Source organism: Solanum pennellii, chromosome 8 (genome assembly GCF_001406875.1).
Source record: "Solanum pennellii chromosome 8, SPENNV200".
Classification (NCBI taxonomy): domain Eukaryota; kingdom Viridiplantae; phylum Streptophyta; class Magnoliopsida; order Solanales; family Solanaceae; genus Solanum; species Solanum pennellii.
This window is the reverse complement of record NC_028644.1, coordinates 61,847,107-61,865,276: the sequence shown is the minus strand read 5'-3', so window position 1 is coordinate 61,865,276 and position 18,170 is coordinate 61,847,107. Positions and strand designations below refer to the sequence as shown.

The 18,170-nt window shown below is 34.2% G+C and overlaps 2 protein-coding genes across 2 annotated transcripts; one reads left to right on the top strand and one right to left on the bottom strand.

Moving 5' to 3' along the window:
- The first annotated feature begins 1,186 nt into the window (after nt 1-1,186).
- On the top strand, nt 1,187-7,887 carry LOC107026699 (phospholipase D Z-like). Its single transcript, XM_015227770.2, has 7 exons — nt 1,187-1,460; nt 1,643-1,847; nt 2,927-3,128; nt 3,351-3,544; nt 4,073-4,226; nt 4,718-4,882; nt 7,211-7,887. The coding sequence occupies exons 1-7, from the start codon at nt 1,319-1,321 to the stop codon at nt 7,667-7,669; spliced, it is 1,521 nt and encodes a 506-aa protein (XP_015083256.1). The 5' UTR covers nt 1,187-1,318; the 3' UTR covers nt 7,670-7,887.
- Nucleotides 7,888-8,303: 416 nt separating this feature from the next.
- LOC107026784 (probable tocopherol cyclase, chloroplastic) lies at nt 8,304-15,483 on the bottom strand. The gene is made up of 10 exons (NM_001323450.1): nt 15,212-15,483; nt 13,872-14,116; nt 13,048-13,127; nt 12,051-12,127; nt 10,817-10,986; nt 9,990-10,087; nt 9,455-9,562; nt 9,129-9,245; nt 8,768-8,917; nt 8,304-8,483 (listed from the first exon to the last, which is right to left on the bottom strand). The coding sequence occupies exons 1-10, from the start codon at nt 15,481-15,483 to the stop codon at nt 8,304-8,306; spliced, it is 1,497 nt and encodes a 498-aa protein (NP_001310379.1).
- Between the last annotated feature and the right edge of the window lie 2,687 nt (nt 15,484-18,170).

The following is an 18,170-nucleotide window of genomic DNA, read 5'->3' as shown; positions in this document are numbered from 1 at the left end:
AAAAAAAAGAAAATTAAAAAATAATGTCAAATCGCTGCCCTGGCAGCGATTTGTAAGAAGAAAAATTTTGAAATTGCTGCTTGAGCAGCGATTTCATTTTTATATTAAAAAAAAAAATTTTTGGCAAAATCGCTGCCTCAGCAGCGATTTTACTTTTTCAGTTGAAGTAAATCGCTGCGTCGGCAGCGATTTTACCGTTTTGGTTTATATAAAATTTTATATACCGTTTTGGAATTTTTGTTAATATTTTCTACCCTTTGAGTTTTGGACTCCTATATATTGGGGATGGAGTGAAGTGAAGTGCGTTGAAAGATGACAAGATACAAATCAATATACTTATTTTTCCTACTTTTGTTAGAACTAGTTTTGAAACATGCATTGCACGTTTATCTCAAAATATTTCTGATAGATTTTGTATTACAAAAAATATATTTTATCATTTTTATACCTATTGGTGTTTATTTTTTTTAAAAATCCATTATTTTTACAACATAAAGTAAATATATCTTTCTAATAAAAAGAATGCATCTTGAATTATAAAATTGACTAAAAACGCATAAAATAAAACTAACCATTGTACAAATAAAAAATTCAAATGAGAATAGTAAAATAGCACATGTAGGCTAATGTATACAAAACAACAAATCATGATAAAATCTCAATAATAATAACATAAAAAAAGTTGTATAATAACAACAAAAAAAATATATAAACAATAAACAAAACAAATCAAAAGAGACAAGAGAAGAGAACATTGAAATTTTCTCCTTTTTAAAAAAAAAAACTTAATGCCATTTATTTATAGGATATTATTGAGGAAATCAAAAAATTGTCATTAATATAATATTAATATATTTGAGATCATGAATAAAGACGAGAGGAGAGGGTAAAAATCATTATGAATATAATTAGTGAAAGTCACATATATTTACATAAACTAGAGTTAGTATTAATAAAATTTATATAATGTACTTCGCACTAAAATAGATACTTATATATATTAGAAAAAAAAAATAGATTCGTATGATTTTTTTTCTTTTCGTAAAGAGCAAATGAATGTACTCTCACATGAAACTAATACAAAAATTAATATATAATCAAGAGTCTTTATTATAAAGATAGATTCATGTACTAATGCAATAATTTACTATTTAATATTTATAACGTTTAACACGGGAGCAGAATCGTAATCTAACATTTTTCCCAATAAAAGCTACTTTTGAAAATATTTGAACAAACCAAGTTTGAAAAATTGAGGATTGGAGCAGATTTGAAAATTGAGAGAAATATTAAGGTAGAGAAGGAAAAGGGCAAGAAGATGAGAGCCACTATTTGCATAATCACTATTTTCTTCCTTTTTTTCACAGCTGATGCCGCTTCCAAATGCAAAGCTTGGTTGGTTCAATCCATTCCCACGGATATGCCTAAACTTGCTACTGTTCATGGAGTTCTTTCCACAGGTAACTTCACTTCACCCAAATATCTTCATTTTTCTATGAATTTGACAAAGTTTTGCTAACAATGTCTCTGTTGCTGGAAAGTTTAATCTTAATTTGTATACTGAGAGAAAATTTTCATCGACTCAAATTATAGCTTATGATGTCAGATATATGCTTGTTAATTGGGTTGATGATTATTTCAGCGGATGTTCTTCAGTGGCTGGCTGGAAACTCTTCAAAGAGTTTGGACATAATTGCACAATATTGGCAATTAGTACCACATCCCGCTGATCCTCGTTCAGGAGATTATGGATATTCAAAAGAGGATTTACACAGATTTGGTGCGAACGAAGGGTTGAAAGTCTACAAAGCATTAGAAAATGCTGCAAATCGCAAACTTCCAATTAGGTAATACAGCTTAAGGTGATCTGTTATCAAATATCTGCTTCCTTATTATTATTGTTATCATTACTTTCATAAACATAATCTGCTTTTTTTGCGCCAAATCTGGCTCTCTGAAAAAAGAGATGCAAAACAAAATGAGGAAAAGAACCAAAAAGATGACGAAAGAGTCATTTTTAAAAAGATAGCAAAAGTATTCCCAATCCATTATTAAACTTTGGTTAAACTGATATGCTCATATGCAATGCTATTTAAATTCAACTGGTGATTTAGAATGATGAGTAACTTTCATGTTGAGTGAAGATTAGGTCTTTGGTTGTAAAACACCAATATAAACTAAAGACTTTTGTATCTACTATCTTACCCTGAGTTACAACTTGCTGTAAGTGCTGGATCGTAAAGATTTCATCTATGGTTATCAGATGTCTAAGTTTTTTCATTTTGGGCTTGGGCACAGGTTACCTGGATCAACTTATATGTCTTCATGAATGAATAAAGTTCTAAGTCTGTCAATCAGAGTAATTGGCTGGTCTCTTTTTATGTTTTCCTTTACAAGTCAACTAGGGAAAGAGATGAAAGACATGTATATCCTAGCAAAAAATGGATTGCAAGAGCATCTCTTTTACCCCTTTACACATCACAAGTTGCATCTTAGAACTAGAACACCCAGGGTCTCCTGTCTAGTGGTAAGATGCAGCTTGCAATGTGTGGTTAGGCACACGTCACAAGTTCAAACCAATCTGCAAGGGTGTTTAAGTAGGGATAGGTAGAGGAGTGGCCATCGGAATTTCTCGGTTATAAAGAAAGTCAAAAATTGTATAGGGGAAGGCTGAAAAATTAAATGTCAACTGTAGATTATTTCTAAGGAACCTCTTATTTGGCTTTACAGGAATGTCAAGATTACTCTAGCTTTCAATACTTGAAGTTGACCTTAAAATAGAAATATTTATGTTCTTTACCAATGTATATGCTTTAACTTCTTTTTATGCATGCTTCAGCCACCAAAGGAAAACTTGAGGTGTTTGCTTGGCTTGTATGTGCATATGCTGATTTCTTCAGTTCCCTTGGAACTAATCATAGTTTAGACTTTTACAGCATTCTGGAGTTTATCCCGATTACACGGAAGAACCATCCAACTTAGCTTCAGGGAGGCCAAATGTAAAGAATGTTACATTGCTTCTTAGCGACTGGTGGGGATCAGGTATAGTTCATGCTAAAGTTTGGATCTCAGACAGTAGAGATGTTTATATTGGGTCTGCAAACAATGACTGGAAATCTCTTACTCAGGTATAACTTTGGTCCAAATTAATAAGCATTGTTTTCACCAAGTGCTACCGTCCTTTTTGCATATTTTCCAACAGCAAAAGAAAGAGTTTTTGATTCTGCAACATTTTATCTTCCCCTCCAAAGTGGACAGCATATGACATAATTGAACTCCAGTACATTGCGTTCATTTTTATTGTTTTGCATCTTAATTTATGAAACTATTCTGGTTCTCATTTTATTCAGGTGAAAGAAGTAGGAATATATCTCACTGATTGCTCAGAAATAGCAAAAAAGGTTGAATACTACTATAACAACCTTTGGAAACTTTCCCACCTTAATGTTTCAGCTTATACAAGATCAGTTTGGGATCAGCAATGGCAGATTAATCGCAAGGTTCCATGTTGGTCCCATTTTATAAATCCTAAAGAAAGGTGCAGGTATGTGAAAAATAAACATGCAGACACTCTTTCGAGTAACTGGCTTTTTCCCTTTTTCTCCACATCTTGCAGCAGCTTTATAAGAGTGTGAAACTCTTTTATATTTTCTTGCACATAATAATTGCATAAAGAAGCAACAAAGGAGAATGAAAAAATAGAAGTCATATTGGTCTGCGAAAGTCTATGCTTTGGGGTATTCCTACTTCCACAGGTTGAAAAATCTATGCCTTTACGCAATGAAAGTACAGATAACCAAACCAAATTTGGAGTCTGCAAAAATTTATTTGGCGAGCTGCTAAATACCTTGTTATAGTTTTTCCGGTACCTCTCTGCTGAAACCCCTCCTTGCTTATGTATTCGGAAGAGAGATAGGATTGAACTCGAAAAATCAGGTGTTCAAATTTGCGAAATAAGCTCGGGATTGACTTTAATGTGATTAAATTTCCTTACTAAGAAAATGAATTGATTTGAAACTTCCTGCCCCAGGCCTTAACTGTTATTATATGGCATTATGTTGTGTCTCGACAGATCACCACTTCCCAAGTACGTGGAAATTGCTCATGTCTCTGGCTACCCTGTATTGTCAGACCCGTACATGTCTCACATTTCCATAGAGACACCTGGAGTCAATGATTCATCTTCCAATCCTCAACCCAACTATCTTTCATTTGCTCCTCCAGAGGTATGTGGTCACTACAACCTTTTACTAGCAACTATCTTCATTTTCATCGGTTCTTATATGACATTTATCTCTTGGGGTTTTATTTTTCATTTTTCCTTTTCATATTTTTTTCTTTTCCTATGTACACAGTGGGAAGTCAGTAAGTATATACATTTCATCATGTTTACGTAACCCTTTATTCAGCGAACTGTCCAGAAATGACTGATCCAAATTCTTGAGCAAATTAGATTTTCTTGGAATGCCTGCAAATGTGGATACACTAATTCCATCATACTGAAGCAGAAGTTAAATACTACCTTTTTCATCTAGATCTTATATAAATAGTTTTTATTTTCTACGCTTTCATGGACACTGTTATATAAAATCTATAATCTCCAGTTAATCTAGATATCCTCAAGTCAACTGCTAAATGTGCCTTAACTGCTAAAAAGAATTAATTATTGCAATCATGTCCGTTGTAAATATTATACTTATGCAGTCCCATATTGCAGCTATTGTTTGGCAAGTACCAAACAGATGAACAGGCTTGGGTGGACACCATTAAATCAGTAGGAAAAGGAGGAACAGTCAGAATTAACTCCATGGATTGGCTTGGTCAGTCAGGATACACAAAAGAAACAGTTTATTGGCCGACACTTTCTTCAGCTATTTCAGAGGTAACTTGTGCTTCTATCTTTTGCATGTTAATCTTCTATATCCAGTCTATATACATATATACCTTCTTTTATGTGACTCACTTCCCTTTGAAGTTTGTTCCAAAAATAATGACACTATTAAATTTAGGTATAATTAACTTTACAACTTCTCATTTTACCCTTAATGAGAATCTTTTATAACCACACAATGGTATGACATGTTTAAGGCCACAAGTTCCAAAAATTATATAGCCACACAAATGTTATGAATGATTTAGACCTCAAGTTTCAAAATTCTTCATTTTATTCTTAAACTTTATGACCATCCAAGCTATGCCACGTAAACTGGAACAGAGAGAGTATCTGTTTTGACTTCTGATTGAACTTCTCATACTGTTTGCTTAGTGTATTTGACAACATGGTTTTTCTGTAGTTTTAAAATGGATTAAGTGAAACTTTAGAGTTAGGTATTTCCTGATACCTGATTAGTAATACTGCCTATACAGCTCAAATGAATGATGCACTTTTTCGATTGAAACCTAAAATCAATATCTACTGAGAAGTTACTCCTCTATTGTGTGCCGGTTGAATTAAATAAAATAGAGCATCCTCTTTCTGATGAACTCTATGTTTCCTAATATGATGAGGCTCTGGTCATTTAGTTTAAACTGAATCTGATGCCAAACTATCCTGCTTTTGCCTACATGAAATTTCTCAAAATGATATATTCTTTGGTAGAAGAAAAGAAAAATTGCTCCAAGTACAGATATAGGTATTTAACCTAGGCCCTTGATGATCACTCCGTCTATCAACCAACCCAAACTTGAGGAGCCAGGATAACTGGAATTGGTAGTTGTGCTTGGGTTTGTCGAAGAACACTAGACAAATTATACATTCGTCAGCTGAATACAAAAAGAATTCTGTCAAAAAAGTAAGAAGTAAATGCCTCCACTCAATTCTTACGAAAAGATGGATCCTACTACTAGGCAAGGGGGTATACACCAACTTATTTGGCTAATCCAGTTCTTCTCATTTCGCTGTTTCCAGCTTTGTCATGAATTATTGCTTGGATGCTGTTAGGAGGCAATCATGGTAGCTGTTTCATCATTGTGAAAATTCTTTATAGAATTTCTCCATGATAGTTTCTGCTTATTAATTAGTTCTTTTCCCTTTTTTTACTGCATAAATCTGCTATTTAGTTTATAATTTCTCCTTTCCTATTTAGGCTTACAAAATACTTATGGTGCAATATCAGGTTAAAGTATGGTGGTAAATATATTGCCAGATTTGCAATCAAATATTATGATAAAACCATGTAAAAAAACATTTTGTGGAAGCTGATAGCAATTTTCTCATGTTTCTTAGTGAATGTTGCTTGTCATAGTATGATCTTCTCTTCTTTCTTTTTTTAAATTGTTAAAAGAGGTGGTGGTAAGTGGTAAGCATAATATGGTCTTTTTTATATGCTTTTGACTTCTGAGAATACTTAAGTTCTTGTTTATGCTCAAGGAGTGTTCTACGAATAAGCGGTAATGTGCAAAAGACAAATTACTTCAACATGAAGTCGCTTAAAAAAGAAAAGTTTAGAAAGGAGCTGCGGAAAAATAAACATAGACAATTGTTAAAACTCAGCTGACTCAACTAGGTAGTTTTTGTTCCTTCGTGGCAACATAGTGGAAGGGTATGGGAGAAACTGGGTATGAGCTGGAGATTAGGTAGCTTTCTTGCTCTATATACTAATGTCCATTATATGGTTTCAATTGGAAAAAAGCATCTTGTAGCCCATTTCGGTCTACAACAATGGTAAAGGTTAATACATAGACCATTCTTTTCTATCTTTTAAAAGAATAATATACCCTTGTTGAAGCCGCCAAAGCTTTGGTCAAGTGGTAAGAGCAAACACATGATATGTCCGTTAGACATACATCATAGGTTCAAACCCTGCCGCAGATAAATTTGACTTTATTGGAAGTTTTCTACCTATTGACCAAAGTTCAAAATTTACAGTAGGTTGCTTAAAAGGAATTAATTTTAAACATTTAAATTAAACCCTCTTTTGGTGTTTCTTGTCGCACTTAAAAATATTTATTTGTAATTGCTGCATTGATTGAATTATAATTGTTCTAACGGATCTATAAAATTTACATGTGAGACTACTATATATAAAAGATGACGTCGGGTATACACAATTCCAACTCCCTGATCTAGAATACTCACTATATCTCAGGATAGCATGTGTTGTCCTTGATTAGAGCAACCTTGACATCTTTTCATAGATTCAAGCTTTACCCTCATCCTGCATGTGAAATTAGGTGTACTTTAATTTTTTTCTATCATTTCCTAATGCAGGTTGTCTTCTCCAAGGGTGCAAAGGTTCAAATACTGGTCGCAAAGTGGGCTCATTTTATAAACAATACAGACCAGTATCTGAAGTCCCTTCTTTACTCCAACACCCTATGCTCTTCTTCGAAGTACAACCACTGTTCTGGTAAAGTTGAGATCAAATATTACATTGTTCCAGGATACAATTCAACTGGACCTGCAGTACATAATGGTGCTGCCACTGGGAATATGTATCCTGGCTATACGCGGGTTAATCATGGTAAATATGCAGTTAGTGATGTGCGTGCACACATAAGCACCAGCAACCTGGTATGGGACTACTTTTACACCACAGCAGGTGTTAGCTTTGGGACATATCAACCTGCCATTGTTTCACAACTTCAAGAAATCTTCAATGCTGACTGGACTTCACCGTATGCTGTACCAGTAGAACCATTGGAGGAAGGCTATGCTTGTCCAAGCTGATGAAAAAAGAAAAAACAGGATTGTTCCACAGTTCTTTGAACCCAAAAGGCACAAGAGAATGATTAAAAGTCTTGATGCTTTTGCTTCTCTTTTTCATGGTAGAATTCAGCTACTTTTAGAGTTTAGGTCCTTACCATTCATTTAAGTGGATTGACAATTTGTTCATCAAATAAATTTGATAAATTTTGTTTATGTAATGCAGCACTCAACTTACCAGATTTGTCTTCCATCAAAAATCAAATTTTAATCTTAAAAATTGAACCAAAATGAGATGTCACATTTGGAATTACACTAGTATGTTGAAATATGCTATCACTTTTATGTCCCAAGTGCTTCAGGAAATAAAATAAAATTCCATGTTTCTTTGACTTTGAGGCATCTCATTTGAATAGCATATGTTATGAAGCTCAATATGAAATCCTATTTAACTCTAGAGATTACTTTGAAATAAGATCCTTGTGTAGGCTTTCCTTCACGGGAATTAACAAAACAATTTTCTACTCCAACCAATAAGATTTTCCATAGAAATACTGTTAGGTGCAACCTGAGACAAGTCAATAGGCAAGATGACGCTATTTACAAAATGTAATCAAGTATAATGATTCTCATTCTATAACTAGTTTTTGCATTTTGCTCAAAGGCCAGGAGGTTTGAGAAGTGAAGGAACACAGCTGAATATGCCATCCAAATCCACAGGAACATTGATAGCTCGAGTAACAATTTCCGGCATCTCTGCGTTTCCCTTCCATGTGTTGAACCATGGTCCTCCCCCAACTTCAAGACCTGCCATATTGCTTGTAACATCCAAAATAACCTACAAACATCAATAGTATCAATTAACTAAATGAAGCAATCAATGCAACGCAGTATAAAACGGGGAGTACTGTAAATTTCAGTATTGGTAATATAAGGCAGCTTTGTATAATACAGAGTTATATATGGAGATCAAGTTTTCTTATTCCTATAACCAAACGACACCTATAAAGTCCTCCGAGTTCAAATTCCAAGTGTTAAATTCTTGCATCACCTTATGAGTACATGTATCTCTCCACTTTAACATCCAAAAATGATAAGTATGCCCCAAAAGTAAATATTTACCTTTCCTTTACTCCCATTACTCTTCCGTTCCCACAACTGCAGTCTTAGCTCACCAAAACAAGTGTCTCTACATGCAGGAGCGAGACCCGTCTCTTCTGTAGGAGCCCGCAACGTGGTACCAGGATCTTCTGTTGTTGCTTCTAGTAATACCTGTTCAAGTTGGATATCCAAATTAGATAGCTAATGGATCAATCACAAATGCGACTAAATTAGCTTCCAGCTAATCAACGAAATTCAGGGTTTCTGGACATGATTAGGGCATTAATTTTCATCTGGTAAAGGCTATCCAATATGCTAAGCTTTCTTCAGCATCAATGCAAGACATTGACGAAGGAGTTATATTCTCGATATGCAAACTTACCATATGTGTCTCATTCTCCGCAGATATATGCCATTTACCCCAGGGAGTAATTTCCCAACTAACACTAGCATTCCATGGAACAAATTCATAGAAGATACCTCTATAGTGAATTCCTATCTGCAATAAGCATAAGGATTAATAAAGCTAGTAAAATAACACAGTAAAGCAAAACTAGTAAAGTAGAAGCTTCAAGATACAGTACAAAAACACTATATCTCTTTTGTCGTTTGAATGCATTGCTCAAATCAAGTTCAACAAAATTGGTAACCAACGAAGAAAGAAGGGGAGAAAAGTAGATTCTAGATAATTAAGCTAGAGATAAGTACCAGAGCAACACTTTCAAATGTCTCATTCAATCCCGGAAGTAGCCTTAATCCACCACCAGCAGTCAAAGCAACATCTCCAATTGCACCTTCAAATACACTGCACTGGACCTGTAATTGGAAAGATCGGGTACAAATTGAGAAAGGAAAATAGTGGCTTGTTGTATTTCTGCCATTGAACGTGTCATATATGACCAGTTTGACAAACTACTGATTGTTTTCATTTCTTCCTATCACCAGCATATTTGGCTATTCAGCCCACTGACCCATATTTTTTTCCCTTCTGGAGGTTCTGGAGAATATAGGTAAGTAGTTCATTTATTCTTCCTTTCTTCAGAAGTTTGCCTCACAGAAATCTCATGGAGACTATAACCTGAATGGCAAATATCAGATCCCTAAACTAGTGATCCCAATTCCCAAAGGCAGGACAGCATACGAGATATATATAATGGTCCTAAGACAAAGTTGGATACAAATAAGGAGCTGCAAATAATTGAAATATTCTGCAAAAGTGAGATGCCAAGGAGGAAGGAGGTACCCAAAACCACTTTCTTGGGAAGGAACCACCCCAGTTCTTTTCGGAGTAAGAAGGGGCATTTTGAAACTCAAACCGCTGACCATCCCACTCTATCCAGCCTGGCAGAAGAAATTCATGATTAGGTACTCCCTTTTGTTCCTTTATTATGATTTATCAAACACATAAAACACTGCAGTCAACTTTTCAGCTGATGAATATCTGCAGTTTAGCTCAAATACTGAAGAACGTGAAATGTAAATCTGGTTTCTAAGGCATAGTACAAAATACCAGTCTTTTCTATTTTCTTTATTCTATACAGGCCAAGTACCAATCCAAAAGTTCTGCAACTCTATTAGGGTCTAAGATGTTTTTCAAAAGAAAATGTAATTTTCAGCCAGCTAGTAACGTTGTTCAACATGCATAATTAAGAATCATCTCTTTCATCGCAAACTAAAAAGATATCACTACAACTAAGAAAGACATCTTAGGCTTATCTATCAGTAGAAATGGTCAAATGACCAATCAGATTACATAATAGCATGTTTATCACATGGTTGTCGAGATCACAATCCAGATCAAAAGATCATAAAGATCCAAGTTATGGTATTAAACCTGTTAACATGGTAAAATTGAAAAATTGGAAGACTTAAGGAGGGTGTAAAGTGGTGTATAGAATCATATAATTCCAAACTGGGCGATGAGATCAAACTGAAAGAGCTATGAGTTTAGATTAATGAAGAGCTTCCAACACATACAACAGAGGACTCCATGAATGAAATATGAGAAGAGAAAAGTGCTCGAAAAGCCAAACCAAAACTGAAAAGCTTGGAAAAGAATTTAGATATTACCTGTTGAAAGTCCAGCTGCCATGCAAACTTGCCAATGTGGCTCAAATACAGGAAAAGCAGCAGGCCATCCTGCCGTGGACTTCTGCTTTGAGTTAACATCGCCCCATCCATAAATGGGCCGCGTGCTATACTCCCAGCTAGCAGTTTTCACAATTTCAGTATAATCTGTCCTGTCAAATAAAGTTATGTCAATTGATCAACACCTATGTTTCTCACATGATGAACGTATAAGGGGAAAAAACAAACATAATTTTTGTCTTCCCTTACTTTGAGCATAAAGTATCTGAGGCTCAATCAACCCTGATTACGAGATAAGAGGGATCAAATATTATTCATGAACTGGTTGATAGCATCATATATGGGAGAAGCTCAGGACCAGAGACTGTTCTTAAAGAATGGGTAAGGAGATCAGCAAGGTTCAGAAAACTTGCCAATGCTTAAGAAAGAGAAATTTGCTTAAAAAGAGAGACAGAAGAAATTGTTACAGTAACAACCCTAGCTAATATCATGGTAGCATTCAATTGAAGAGAGCCGTGAAACCTTCCCCAAACACTTTATACCAAGTCAATTTCCTAACTCTATCCCGCTATCATGCACCAGAAGGGAAGAACCAAGAGGAGTGGGGACAGCGATTATGCATTTTGTTACCGTTTTCTTTCTGCTTCGACCTGGAGATGAAGAAATCACATAAGACTCACTTTCAAGTTTCACTTCAACAGACAGTCATAACTTTTTCACCTTTCTGGTGTTTTTTTTTCTAAAAAGAGAACTGATTGAGATGAAGCTATAAGATAAAACAATTGGTTTCTAAAGGTGGGATAAATTCCATTTCTTAAAGTTCACTGGTGACTACTGTAGAGAATTCTAATATCGTCCATTCGGATGTAAAACAAGATCCTTGCTTTGTGCTACAGTATAACTGTTACAACCTTGATATGCTTGTGATTGAATGTTATATACAGATCCTAGGATTGTTAAATCCAGGACCATATCCTTTCCTCCCTTCCTTGAGCAAGGGTGACTAAAAGGAGAAGAAGTATATCAAACTCATTACATCATGTAGACTTAAGTACCCTAGGATGGGAACCATCATGGACGAAGAAATACTGATACTCTAAGAGCATCACAATAAATGGAAGCAAAAACTGCTGCTGAACTCAATTTCTTCTGCACTATGTTTCAAGAGAACATGCATTTTGGAAATAATACAAGAAGTTCTCAATGAAATAACTACCTCCCGTCATCGCGAATAGATCCTTGATGCCAAAGTGGGGTAACTTGAAAACCCTCTGTGACGCAACGATTGAACTCCTGTATAAGCCATTAGAAACACAAACAGTCAATCATAGAGCATACCGGGAATGTGAATGATAGAATTAAGAAATACTTACTGTCCCATATTTGTTCTTATAGGAAGTGTCACCAGTCACGAACAACCAAAAGATTCTTCTAGATGTTTCACCAATGATAGCTGAAGTTAATACATTGTGTGTCTTGGGAGTTTGGCGCACTACTACTTGTTTGGGTAGTTTACTCTACAAGCTATGCTTGAAAATAATGCCTCAACGTTTGATTCATTTAGGGTGAGCTTGGTATGACGGCCATGTTTTTCTGGGGAAATTAAGTGGGTTTCTTACTTATTTTCTAGTGCTCGGTAAGTAAGCAAGAAAATATTGTCCTAAGAGCATTTATATATGATAGCAAAACACTATGGAGGCAGGATGATGGGAAGTAAGGGTTCAGGGATGTAGGGATTCAAGGGTGAGACAGTCAAGGGGTTGGGGTCGGGGTTGGGGGGATTGGGTGGGTGAAGAGGAAAGTTACAATGCTAAAAAGGGAAAAGGGTAATTCTTTTTGGAACGGACTAAAAGGAAAGTAGGTCAAGCAAATTGAAATCAAGGGAGTAGCTATTATCACAACCATGTCAAGATCTTTAAGTTTTGTAGAGAATAAATCTATAACAATAGTTTACTCCAATTAAATAGAACTGTAGAGGATAGCTTCAAGTAACTCCTACAAACACTTCGCCAATTATATAAAAGTGCAACATCATTGGTGTTTAGCTGAATAAATTACTCAATGGATAGTGTAATCATGTGATTATTTAAGTAAGCTCAGGTAAATGCAATATCAATGTCCAAACTGTAATTTCATGAAAATGATCTCTAAAAATATACTATTACTTAAGAAAAATAAAGATCAACAGAGGACAGAAAATGAAAAGTACAGACCTGAGGGCGAACTTCCTTATTTGGAGGCTTAGCACTATTTTGGGCAACAAAGGTGTTGCCAAGCATCAGTTCATGCCTACCTGATCATGAGATATTGGTATTTGTTAGTACACTAGGAAAAAATTTAAATGGACAGTATAACATGCTACATATGGAGTGTTATCACAAGCAGAAAATGCAAAAAGTCTCTAAGGTCCTTTGGGGCTTTAAGTGCAAAGCGCAAATTAAGTCTGGGCTTTAATGATAAAAGGCTCAAACAGAGAAAAGCTACAAATATGTATGACCAGTCCAAGATTCATGATTGTAAGCATGAAAAACGAATATACTGTAAATATATTTGTAACAGCTCAGGTGTTCAAAATTGTCCTTTTCCTTGTATAGAATGCTCACAAGCCTAAATTTGAGATTTTTATTGAAATCTTGTCGTATTCGAGAACATCGGTTTTAAATTAAAAATTTTAAAATATAATTTTTGTTTCTTCTTAAAATGCCTCAAATATTTATGGAAGATTTTTTAGTTATGATCTAATTGTGTTTGCGTTTAACTTGTAGGAGTTTTATTATTTATTAGTATTTTAACAGAGATAGTAAGTCCAGTTATATAAAAAATTATTACTATATGAGGTAAGCTTTATTCAAAAAGGAAAACAAAAACCTTTTCCTAAAAAAGGATAAAAATAGTTTTCACTTAGAGAATCATAACTAAGCATGCAAAGAGCTCAATCATTTACTTTCAATAGACGGGCTTTAATACGGCTAAGAAAGATGGACAATGATAGATCAAAATAACAAGATTCATATAGAAAAAGGAAAAAAAGACATACTTCCCCAGAAGTTTGAAGACTCTTCACTATATTGACAAATGTACTTGTCATCAGCACCAAGAATTTGAGCTCCCACGCCAGTAAACCGAGGCCCGTACTGCAGCTCCTCCAAGCTGCTTAATTTCTTGGTAAATGAAGGACTTTCAACAGAATACATGAAGCAGAAACTCTGTCTGCACTCTGGAATTGATACTTTAAAGAACCAACCTTCAAAGAATTTTCTGGTACTTCCATCAAAATGATACCTATGGCATCAAAATAAAGTGAGTTATCACCAATGGATCCCTTCGGCTTCTACATTGCATTCTATATAACAAAAAGAAAATTTTAACTCCAAATCACTACACCCCTCCCATTTTTCAACAGATACTGCATGGTGTGTGTTCGGTATGGAGGAAATGGAAAATGGTTTCCAATTTCTTAACGTTCAGTTGGTCAAAATATTTGGTAAAAATTTTCTTTTGGAAAATATAAGTCCCTTAAAATGAGAAAAATTACTTCCTTAATGAAAGTAAGAAAAACAAATTCTACAAGTGACACTCTACATTGATCGTTTCGTACCTATACTCCAACACATCTCATCTTCACCCCACCCCTGTAGACACCATTCCTCACCACCCAACACCCAAGTTCCTTAAAAATGAGAAAAAATACTTCGTTAATGGGAGTAGGAAAAATAAATTCTACAAGCGACATCCCACATTGATTGTTTCCTCCCTATACTCCAACACGCCTCATTTTCACCCCACCACGTAGACACCATCCCCACCTCTCATAATAATAAGCTCCTTAAATGAGGAAACATTACTTCCTTAATGGAAGTAGGAAAAATAAATTCTACAAGTGAGATTCCACATTGATCATTTCCTCCCTATACTCCAACACACCTCATTAGACACCATCCCACCTCTCATAATAATAAGCTCCTTAAAAATGAGGAATAGTTACTTCCTTAATGGAGATAGGAAAAATAAATTCTACAAGTGAGATTCCACATTGATCATTTCTTCCCTATACTCTTAACACACCTCATCTTCACCTCACCCCTAGACACCATCCCACTACCCAATCCCCACCTCTCAGATTATTATCCTTGATTATATACAAATGATGTATTTTATAAAACACCGAACACAAGAAAATAAGCAACAAACTGGACACAACCATATCTTCAGTTCTTCCCAGCAACTTCCTCCCTCATTTTTCAATTAAAAATCAAACACACAAATTCAATGGGGTTCTTAAAAATCAAATCTTTTTTGAGAAAAAACCACTGTTTTATCTCAATTCCATTCAACTAAATCATCAATTTTAGGAAGATGAATTAGAAGTTCTCTTACCCGCTATGAGGAGTTCGAAGAGGACGATTAGAAGGCGTAGAAGAGTAAACCGGTTTCACGGGCTCCCTGTTTTCCTTCTTTGTTGTGTCAACAGCTGAATCAGCTTTGACTACAAATGCATGTCTTGATTTTTGAGACTGCAACTTCAGAACAGTAGATGAATAATTGTTCAACAAAACTTCCCCATTTGCAATTGAAGTTGCAAAATGGGTCCTAATTCTACAAAATCCACCATTTTTCGAAATTGGAGAAATGGCGGAAACACACTCCATGGTTGATTTTGGATCAAAGGTGGGATTTTTAGAGTTTTTGAGGTGAAGTGAAAGCGGCAACTGTCTGCCTCAGTATTATACTCCCTCTTTTATACACGTGATTGAAAAATATTTAAGCAAATAATTTAAATTATATTCCTATTTTATATTTATATCAAAAATATAATTTTTATAACTAGTTTAATTTTGTAATATGATATTATAAATATTTAAGAACACAAATTTAAACTACATTCTCTTTCCTTAAAAGTAAAGGGGGAACAGGAAAAAAATCAAATAATGTTTAATTTTTGACCAATTTAATTATTTTGAACAATAAAATAAGTTTCGAAAAATTTATTAATATATATATATATATATATATAACGATTTGTTTGATTTTTTAAGTTAATTTTTTATTTTATTCTTACACATTTAAGAAGCTATTCGAACCCACAAAAGTTTGGAGATGAAAGAGGACTTATCAAATTTTTAATTTTTATTAAACTGAATCTAAATAATAATTTCATATACTCACCTTATTTTTGAATACTATTTATTTTATTTCGGAATTTTTGTTTGGTCATAAAATTACCAAATCTATATATATAAAAAAGGGATTTTTACTTTTTTCTATTATTTTATTTTTTAAAATTATTTCAACTTTTATTTTGTCATAAAAGTTACCGTATTATTTTTTTCACCAATTAAATTGAAGAATAATTGATTGAAGAATGTATACTTAAAGTGAAAAAAATATTCACGCAATGTGGAATAGTTTTATTAAAGAATAGATATTCATTGGTGTTATTTAATTGAGCAACTTTCACATATGGCAAACACAAAATTCATATTTGTATAATATAGCAAAGTTTGCATAATTGCGTTTCATTGAAAACATGAATATGTATAATTCGCTATGCATATACAAAGAAATCCATTGTATAATTCGCTATACATATACAAAAGAAAGCAGTTGTATACAAATCAGTTGTATAATTTGTGTATGTATAAAACGAGAAAGAGAGAAACACAAAAGAAACTGGCCAGGAGAATATTTGTATTGTGTAATTATAAGCGTATAGGACAAAGATATATATATTTGCAGGTGTATATACAATTTTCTCTCGCTTTATACAAACAGAAACACAATTTATATATTTCGTTTCTATTTGTATAAGCGATAGAGGCGAGGGTGGCGAGCGAGATCTGGGAGAGTAGTGAGCAGCGAGTGGCGAGCGAGATCTGGGAGAATGGCGAGCAGCGAGCGGCGAGCGAGATCTGGATGAGGGGAGAAAGGGGAACGAAAATATATGTATATATACAATTTTTTTTTCGCTTTATACAAACACAAACACAAATACATTTCATACATTTGTGTTTGTATAGAAGTGAGAGGGAGCAAGCGAGAGAGGGAGAGTGGCGTGCGAAAGTTTGAGGTAGAGAGGTGACGGGCAAACGGTTTGCTACAAGGCACAATTAAATCAAAGTGTAGTTATAGCATTTAATTTACTTTATTAGTTCGCCATTATATACATGTTCCTACATTTTTATAATAATTTTATTACATATTCTCTACTCTCTTTTTTTCTTACCTTTATCATTTAAATTAGGCGGAATAGTCTGGTGGACCCTTGTACTTGTATGCGTTTGTATTGTGAATCCTTCTCTTACATGTTTGTCAACTGAACACTTAAACTCAATTATAATGAGTCTTTAAAACCCCTGGAACGATGTGTGTAGCTCAATCTCTTTTATATAAATGACATGTCATATCCACATCACACATATATATATATATTTATTTATTTATTTATTTATTTATTTATTTATTTATTTTCTTTTCAAACTTTTAATTCTATAACATCAAAAAAATAAGAAGATTTTCAAATTAAAGTATATATGACAAACAATAACGTTTCAATAACAGTAGTAAAAAATCTAGTGTGATTAGCATATATCTAAGATACTAGATACGCGAGATACATGTCTCTGATTTGATGCTTCTCAAGTACGCGAGCGAGATGAGAGAGTGGTGAGCGAGATGGAAGGGAGGCGACCGCGCGAGATTTGTCTATCTATCCTAGATACATGCGAATCCACTTGGATAGAATGTATCTAGAACAGACTAAATCTAATTTTGAGTTCATGTCTCCCAAGATACATGTATCTGGAAGCACCAAAATCAGATGTTGCAACATAGCGTGCACGGAATATGGGTCGGGCTTATGAACCCTGGTTTCAAATGGACTTGAAAAAATCATATAACAACCCTACCCAATGACAAACGGATTGGATCGCCCCCATGGGCTAAGCCCATTTTGACGACTCTATAAAATATTATATTTCATTTTTTTTATTCGGGATACATTAAGAAAATAATCAATGAACAAATTACATAACAAGATCCAACAGCTGCACTACTTATTACTTATAACATAATCGATACGCTGCAATCAATTTACAGATTAAAGTCTAAAAAAACGAAAACATTAAAGAAAAATCAATTACATAACTCAAACTCGAAACATCTCAAAGTTAATTTGCATTTAATCTTATAAATGTGGGGAAAAAATACCGCTAATTACACAAAAAATAAAACATATATCTAGTTAATTAAGATCGATCACCCGTTCTTCATCTTCGCCTTTATCTTGGTCATCATACTTTCCATCGAAGGCTTGGAAACTGATGTATAATATTTGAGA

Excerpts from the sequence above, each read along its gene's own strand:
- LOC107026699 (XM_015227770.2), top strand. The coding sequence starts at position 1,319 with ATGAGAGCCACTATTTGCATAATCACTATTTTCTTCCTTTTTTTCACA. Across the intron at positions 4,227-4,717 it reads TTTCATTTGCTCCTCCAGAG|CTATTGTTTGGCAAGTACCA; the intron begins GTATGTGGTCAC and ends CCCATATTGCAG. Across the intron at positions 4,883-7,210 it reads TTTCTTCAGCTATTTCAGAG|GTTGTCTTCTCCAAGGGTGC; the intron begins GTAACTTGTGCT and ends TTCCTAATGCAG.
- LOC107026784 (NM_001323450.1), bottom strand. The coding sequence starts at position 15,483 with ATGGAGTGTGTTTCCGCCATTTCTCCAATTTCGAAAAATGGTGGATTT. Across the intron at positions 12,128-13,047 it reads ATAAGGAAGTTCGCCCTCAG|GAGTTCAATCGTTGCGTCAC; the intron begins GTCTGTACTTTT and ends TGGCTTATACAG. Across the intron at positions 9,563-9,989 it reads TCCCAAGAAAGTGGTTTTGG|GTCCAGTGCAGTGTATTTGA; the intron begins GTACCTCCTTCC and ends TTCCAATTACAG.